Source organism: Anopheles marshallii, chromosome 3 (genome assembly GCF_943734725.1).
Source record: "Anopheles marshallii chromosome 3, idAnoMarsDA_429_01, whole genome shotgun sequence".
In the NCBI taxonomy this organism is placed as follows: Eukaryota; Metazoa; Arthropoda; class Insecta; order Diptera; family Culicidae; genus Anopheles; species Anopheles marshallii.
In genome coordinates this window covers 52,807,757-52,816,278 of record NC_071327.1, presented here as the reverse complement: position 1 = coordinate 52,816,278, position 8,522 = coordinate 52,807,757, and the positions used below count along the sequence as shown (strand labels likewise).

The window sequence follows — 8,522 nt, the reverse complement described above, 5'->3', positions numbered from 1 at the left end:
CCATTCCCATCGCTTCCACACCAAACACAAGCGAATGGCCCTGCAGCATCCAATGACGAATGAGTGGCGCTAAGCGTTCGCGAGAGGTGTGGAGCTTTTATTGTTTGTTTACTATTTTTTGCAGCTTCCATCTCCAACGGTGAGAATGCAAATTCTGTTACGTGCAGTTCAGTTAGGTGCAAGCGAGAAACTACAGTTGGCATGGAAGTTCTTAAGGGTGTTTCTTGGGTGCCTTAGTACGTGTATGGAAATCTTCAATTTTTATTATTATTTTTAAAATCATATATTTTAAGCAGTTTATGCGTTTTTCAACTGGATTATTAGTACTTACAGCTCCTCTATAAAAACATAAGAACACTTGATTTTTAAGAGTGATTACTATTGTTCAATTGGGGATGCACCAGAAAATACAGTCCGTAACAAAACTATAAGACACCTAGATTTTTGAGCATAACAAAAGAAGTTGGAGAGATAAGTAAAAATGATGTGCTGCAAAGATGCGAGTTCTTCTCTTAACATAACTTATCAAAAATTGTATTAACATTGCTGGTTCTCCACCTACAACGAGTACAGGAATTAAAAAAAAAAGAAATGCTAAATTTTCGATTATTTTCAATTGAAACGCGTCTAGAACAGGCGAAATTCATACATAAAATTATGAATAAATCAGACATAATCTTGAATGTTGAGCGATACGAACTCTTCCCATAGACCGCTCTTGTGCTTGATTAATTGTTAATGTATAATTTTTTGTAATCATATGTTAGAACAATGAAACATATCGTAATATAATAACAGTTCCGTATGTTTGTTTTAAAATCCAAATCATAAAAACCATTTTTTTCTCCTGATTATTTTTTTTGTAGTTACAGCAATTATCCTAAATTTACGAATCAAAAACATAAAGCATGTGATTTAACAACATGTCAAGCATGTTGATTGGTTTATTAAAATTAACGAAGCATTTACAATGCAATGTGTCCTCGAGGGCCGTACTGTGGTTCTGCATGTACACATCTTCATTCATTCATCTTTTCTCCCATCACTTCTGCTCACCGCGTGAGGTCAATTAATCGACCACACCTGGCGGACCCTTCCTAATTAACACACTAATCATCGTTGGTGCACAATGTTGCATAACGTCACACTCGACACAATTGACCGGCTGAATCTGTTCCCTGTTCCGAAGGCCACATTTTCACACCTGTCACACCTGTCCTGCTTTCCAAGTTGGTTGGACGTTTATCGTCTGCCGCCGGAACTTTCTCATCCAAGCGGGACTTGGGTCTTCCCTTGCCAACTTCATACACTGTTGATGGATCCCGATCGTTTAAGACGCCTAGAAATCTTGCCATCTTTGCATTGATCGGTTTTGTTTACTACCACCAGCAACCAGCCGACAGCTGCCGTGTGCCGGAAAGTGCATTCGGAAATGTAGGTGGATGCTATTAACGTCCTCTTTATTGCTGTTGGGGTGATGCTGTACCCAAGCGGCTGACGTGTGTTCACTTTCAATTAATAGGGATCCCCACACGAAGGGGTTATAGGCGGGTGAAATCTTACTCTCTTTAATTAGCGAAGCGAATGTGCCGAGAGGTGAATTGTTTGTTGGGGATTTTTTTGTTTGTAACATCCTCTCCGGGTTGTTGTTGCTCCATCAAAGAAAATTCAATTGATTTTTTTTTGTTCGTTGCGTCTGTTTCCCCTTTTGCAATTAAAACGAAAATTACAACTCTCTAACGCCACTGTGGATGCGCATTTCCTTTTCCTTAGTGCTCTTGTTTTGTTTTGTGTGCCGTGTCTGTCTCTCGCCGTCGTCTCCTTCGTGCCGTTCCATTCTTTTGCATCTTAAGACTTGTTTCACATTAGCGTTTAGTTTTACTACCGGTTACTACTACTACTGTCGCTTTCCCGCCAAAGAAAGCGCTTTCAAAATAACGCTTTGACAGCTAGGGGTGCATGCGCTGTTTGCTGTCATCCAAGGTGCCATTGCTCAATGTCAATAAACATGGCCGCTCCATACATCAACCCTGCAAGAGAATGTGTGGCCTACTACGTGACGAAACCATTTTCTAAAGGAACTGAAATTATTCGCGTGTATGTAAGGTTAGTGTAACTATAGGTACGTTACTAGCAAATAAATAACACTAGATAATAATACAACCCGGAAACACCGGCTCTCACAGTCAGTGATAGAATACGAGCACCTTCTTCCGCGTGACCGAGGGTCGTCTAGTCTTTCGCGGTATCTTCTTCGTTGGAAATCGTTTCGCCTTTGCCAGATCGAGATGGTTACGCTCCAGAGGGGCAATGCGCTGCTTTAGAATACTTTGCGCCACTGGTGGTTCTAGTGCAAGCGCCGCATACGGTGGTCCAGACTTGTTGAATGTCGCTTCCGGTCCACTGTCCTTGGTGTCCTTCTCAACGACGCTGTACGGTTTTATTGGTGGCAGCGGTGCGGGCAGTTGATTCGGTTTGGCTAGTACATCATCGAACGCATCCGCTATATCGTCCCGCACCGGACTTCTCTCCGTGGTCAGTATCTGTTCCACGCCTTCCTCAACGGCGACCGCACCTTCTGCCAGCTGTTCCGCCGTTCTTACCAACGTTTGAAGACGTACCTTGGGACTGCTTACCCGTGGTGGTCTCACAGTCGTCACGTGCAGGTCCTGTTCCGCAAAGAGATCCTCATTCGGGCGCATCATAAACCTGGGCACAAACTTACTGATGTCGAAGATCGGCACACTGATGTGGTTGGAGACTGGCAGTGGGTTCGCCTGCGGGAATGCTAAGCGCGCTTCGCGCTTCAGGTGCGTTCCGGTCAGTTCGGGATCTTCGTGATCTAGTCGCAATATGCGCGGTACCGCGATCATCACCGTGTCCTGGTCCGTGTCCGCTTTGGAGTTCTTGCGGCGTTGCTGACTTGCGAGATGTTTCTTGATGTGGCGTATCACGTCGTTGTAAACCGCCACCGCTGGATTGGGCTGTGGTTGCTGCTTCTGTTGCGCAGGGACGGCTGGCGTTGTGCCCTTACCAACGTACATCTTCCGTGGCACTACCCCTACAAACTCTTCCCGAAACAGTGGATTATCGAGCGGTTCACTGCCAAAGTGTTTTCGCTTCAAGCAATCTATCTTATCGCCCAAACCCTTGAGTCGTCGAATCGGTTTGAAACCTTCCCCGGACGTGTCTTCCGCGATGGGTTCCGGTTCGTCCTCTAGCTCCACATCCACCTCGTTACACTCCACACCAGCCAACGTTTTGGCATCGTAAAGGCCAGTGCTAAAGCTCGTTAGATTTTCCGCGTATCGTAACGCTGAATCGACGTCGATCTCACTCGCCGGACGGTTGTAGTACGGGAACTTTACCACATTGCTCGGCGGGGAGACGATGCTTATAACTTCGCGTTCTTTCAGCCGTCCTTCGGGAAGATACTGCGTTGTGTTTTGGATCGCTTCATCTAGGAACTTGATCAGTTCTTCACCATGCAGTTCACGCGGATCGGTTAACGCTTCCGGAAGAGGCAGCGTTTCGTTGCCCAAGATTACCATTGCCAGTACGTCCACAATCTGATCAGAAAGTGTCCTATTGGACAATGCTGGTTCTGCCATTTCCTCAGTCGATCGTTTTATTCTGTTACGACGCTTTGATTTTGGTTCCTCCTTCTGTTCGAATTCGCCGAACGACTCCTCCGAACCGTGATCAAACTTGTGTGCCTGGCGTCCTTTCTCCGAGTAGACGATGTTCTTACGCTCCAGGTTAACACGTTCGCGTATCGGGAGTCGTCTGTGGTGGCGCTCTTGGTGATCATCCTCCTCATCCTCATCGTCTTCCTCATCATCTCCATCTTGGTTATGTGATTCTGCTTTGTCATTTTCCTGTCCATTGTCTCGATCACGATCTTCATCCTCTTCCTCATTCTCTCCCTCCTCATGCTCTTCCACATTCTCCTCACGTCCTGACCGTGGCACGTGTCGCACTATTTCGCGATGCCGAACCTGTGTATACACCTTCTTCGGTTCGAATGCAGCCGCTCGGTCCGTCTCGTCACGTGAGTCTTCGAAATCATCATCCTGATACTGTTTTCCTTCCGAGTCATAGAAATCTTCCTCTTCTGACTGTTCCTCTTCCTCCTCATCCGTTCCCTTCGCTGATCCCATCGCCTTACCACGTCGATCATACTTCCGATCGTTCTGTCCAAAATCGTGCTCGGAAAGTGTGTTCCGTTCACCACCCGTACGGTCCGAATCACCGTTGTGTACAGCCGCTTCGCCAAACCGTTTGTCATGTTCGCTGAAGTACTCCAATTCATCCGGCACTGTGGCACCCCCCAAACCGAACTCTCGGCCCTGTCCTTCAAAGAAGGCATGCTGCTTCTGCTTCAGATAGTTCACGTGGTTGCGAATGGTCGCGAAAGAGGGTGCTTCTAGTGGCAGGATACTGATCGGTTCGAACATAATCTCCGGCGCAGGCTGTTCGACGTGTAGCGGGTTCACTGGGCTTGGTTTCATTACCGGCACGAACGGTGTATCGTACGGTCCCGGATTGGCGAGAAACTCGTTCGGCAGGATGGGTTTCGCTTTGAAAGGAGCTTCCCGTGCTGGGAAAGGTGTACCGAACGAAACCGGACCGGAGGAAAGATGTTGTTGGAGTGATCCGACCCCCGACGAGGACACGAACCGTTGGCCGCGCGGTATCCAGGGTTGGAACTTCTTGGTGCGTGGTTTCGGACGTTCGATGTAGTAAGGCACCTGAATGTGCACCACTTTGGAGGTGTCGGGCTGAAGATCCGAACTGATCTTGTGCAGCATCCGGGGATTGGCGGAACCGATCATTTGCAGCGTACGCGGTGGTTCCCGACCGAGAAATAAGGTACGCCCGGCTAACACTGTGCTCACCATAGTTAGCAGCACTATGAACGCCATTTCACTCAGATCACTTAAATAAGCCATTGTTGCTGCTTTGATAATAATGTCCTCTCACAAAGCGTAACTTCTTCCAAACACTCCCTCGAATGCACTTTTTCTGGACGCGAGAGGTATCCTTCTCGATCACTAGCGCGATCCACACCACGCAGCGTACGCACGTGCACGATCACTTTCGCCTCGCAAGGCCAACGGGAAAAGTGTGTTGCATTTCGCCGAAACCGGGCGAGTTTTATAGATTTTCTCCGTCGCCGTGCGGTCCGGTCTTTCGGAGCGCATTTTCGTGTGGTGCCCCTACTTCCGCCTCTGCGTGCTTCGGTCCTTCTCCCCCACCCACCATTACATGGTGCGGGTAGTGGGAAAACTCGCTCTGTTCCAGTTCGCTCTCCTCGGCAGCTCGTTTTGCCCGTGGCTCATCCGGTCCCGTGAGCTGGATCTCTGGGCTTACCGCTTTGCAAAGCCCCATCTAGAGGGGTTAGTTTTTCTCTCGTTTTGATTACCACTACGGCCGTGTTTGGACGGTGGTTGGGGCGTTTTGTTTTTGCGTACGTCTGTTATGAGCACGCGCGATTTAATTCCCCCGACCACCAATAGCGCCACCCATAAGCATCCTCGGAAACGGTACGCACCCGCTGAAAGCGGATGCAGCGGAACTGACACTTTCGTTTTCAGGCGCACCGCTTCGTTCCGTGGCACGGTTGACAAGTGTTGAGTGTTGTCTTTTCGTACCGTGATTATCTTTTGTTTTGCTTGCGAAAGCCTTGTTTTGCATATCGCTCATAATATGGTGCCGCCCCACGTACCGGTCTAGTAGTTTATGCAACACGGGATAAGGGATTGCCAAAATGGAACAGATTCTGCAGATGAAATGCGTGGAGTGAACAAAAGGGGGCTGGGATTTAATTTACGGTGGAAGATTGAAACAAGTTGATAGAAAGCCATTTAAATTTGACATGAGCATAATGCTTCGTAGCATTTTTGCGAGATTAAACGAAGTTGTGCACAGATGAAGCTTGTTAAGTAATGTTCGTTTTATTTTTTCTGTCTTATAAGTTTGAGAAGAGTAAGAGAGTGTTTTATAAACTTCAAGTGATTTCACTTATGGATTATATTTGATTATTTGAACTTTTAGAAATTTGTGTTTGAAAAGCAAAAATACAACAAAAGGAATCGTTCAAAACTCCTTTTTTAACTCCTTATGACCGTTTAATACGAATAAGCAAGCAATACTTTAATCCACATCATATAAGCAAACACTTGCGGGAAATATGTTTCATCAACAGTCCACCAAAAGATAATATTAAAAGACTTTTCACATATTTGATGTCCAGCGCAGTCCGGCGCCGTCTTTAACCACAACTCCAGGAACTCATTGTGGCAATGACCTAATGGTAGTAGAGTTAAAATTAATTTCTCATAGCACTAAACTCCCAACCGGAAATCGTCAGTCTGCAGCCGCCCAGCACACCCCAACACCCCATGATCTCGATCATTCTTACAGTCGCGATCGGTGTAACTGCAAAGTAAACAGCAAACGAGCTGCGCTCTTCAACCGGTGCATAATCGTTAGCCTCCCCATCTTCCGCCCATCCGAAAGCTGGTTCGAGCTGAGTGAGAGGGCCAGGAAAAAGGAAACCCATCGCCCAATGAGCCGTGGAGCCACCCGTCACTAAAGCCGATATAATAAATATACCGGGGCGCTCGTATGCTTGTCGCCGCGTACAAACACGTCGCCTCACTCAACCAGCTTGACCACCAGCTGCTTCCCTCGTTAATGATCGATCGACCCTAGGCAAATGACCAAATGGATGAAGCCATTCCGGACCGTTGGTGAAATTAATGCACCCTCTAGCCATCCGTATGCGCTCACTTTTACGCCCGGAGTGTGGTGGATTGTTGCGCCAAAATGTAACGTGTGGCAGATACCGGAGATACCGGACGGGTTTTTTTGATTGTTTAGTTTTGATTGTTTTTTTGTGGTATGGTTTTATGTCACACATAATAAATTGGCAAGGCGGTTGCTTCCGATTTTTGGGATTTTCGTTTCCAGGGCGGTAAGCAATATAAAGCAATCTTGTGGGTAGCTTATCCCACGATTGATGTCCATCGGTGTTATGTGCTTTTTTTGGACGGGCGGATGAGGGTTTGGTGGATTGAACTATTTTTTTCATAGTTGTTATCAAAACTGTTTTTTGGGGGGGGGGGGGGGGGGGGGGGGGGTGGGGGTGATGTGTGGAAAAATTGTCGTGCTATGTAGAGGTTTTGGAAGCTTTTAGGAAAGTCATAAAGAACATATGGAAGTCATAGAAGAAGGTAAAGCAAGAATTTTAACACAATCGTTCTGGTTTAAAACTGTGATTATAGAATCATAAAAGGAAATTTTATGGGCTTAGTTGTTCGGAATCATGTTGATAACAGGACCACGCTGCATAGTAGTGTACCATAAAAACTGGGTTAGTTACTTAACCGGCATTGTATCTGCTTTGTAATATTAGTTTGCTGCAGGATTCCTTCAAACAGCTTATCTTAAACCCTTCTTGAGGCCTTCTCGTCTAACGCTCTCAGAGGACTTACAGTTCTCACTTCACACATTGTTAAAGGTCAGATCCTGCTACTTAAATAATCCCAAAACAGTTATGTATATGTCTATGATGTGCAATGATAAGCCTTGAAAGTACTCATCAGTCTATTATTGGGCGTAGAGGTGCAAATGAGTAGAGCAAGATCACCGACAAGAACAAGGAAAGGAGGAAATCACGGAGTTTGAATTAGGAAACATTTAAGTGAACAGATCGTATCCAAATTTAATTCTTTTTGATTTGAATGCTGGGCTAGCTGCTGTAGCATATCAGAATGTTCGGGACTCTGTGTTTGTAAAGCATGTGACATTCTTCAAGAAATACGCAACTCTTCGAAGGAGCGAAGCTTAATCTAGTTATTATAAATTGGGGTATCATCAAATTATGTTCGATTATGTCGAATATTTCTGGTGCATGACGTCATGGAATACATAAAAAATGGACTGTCCGAACCGTTTCGACCTTTTCTTTTTACCAATTGCATATCATTATATTATTACATATTATCTAATATTTATAAAGTGCATTAGAATTTAGTATGATCGTCACTAGTATGCATGTTTCAAGGACAGACGTAAAACCGGGTGAATCGTAAATAACATTCGATGTTAATTTTTCATTTTTCTTTCGCTGGTAAAATGGTAAAACCGCACTTGCATTGAATAATTTAGGAATGAAAGGGAAAATTTCGTACAAAATCTAAAACGTCTTTAACACCCTGCTTCCCACGTTGCTATTCAGTGCTCCCATGAGGTCACCGACCGACCATTTACGACTAATTTCAAATCAGTGATGAAGCAAATTTAACCAAAATACTGACAACGGAATGAACAAGGAAAACAAGATCGACCGTAGATAGATAATAGTTCATTATGCATTTTCACAGCATCGTCCCAAACAACACACCTAGCAGCTGTTGGTGGCCTGGGAAATGGAAATGATAACGTCCAGCGATAACTCATTGGACGCTGGTGCATATTTTTCTTCCTTCTCGCTCTCCCCAGCTTCACTATCGCAC

General features: G+C 45.6%; 1 protein-coding gene across 1 annotated transcript; it reads right to left on the bottom strand.

The window, feature by feature from the left end:
• Positions 1 to 2,186: 2,186 nt before the first annotated feature.
• Positions 2,187 to 4,952, bottom strand: LOC128714983 (uncharacterized). The gene has a single exon (XM_053809866.1). It carries the CDS (start codon positions 4,950 to 4,952, stop codon positions 2,187 to 2,189), a length of 2,766 nt encoding a protein of 921 aa, XP_053665841.1.
• Between the last annotated feature and the right edge of the window lie 3,570 nt (positions 4,953 to 8,522).

Coding starts and splice junctions, on each gene's coding strand:
- LOC128714983 (XM_053809866.1), bottom strand. CDS start 4,952: ATGGCTTATTTAAGTGATCTGAGTGAAATGGCGTTCATAGTGCTGCTA.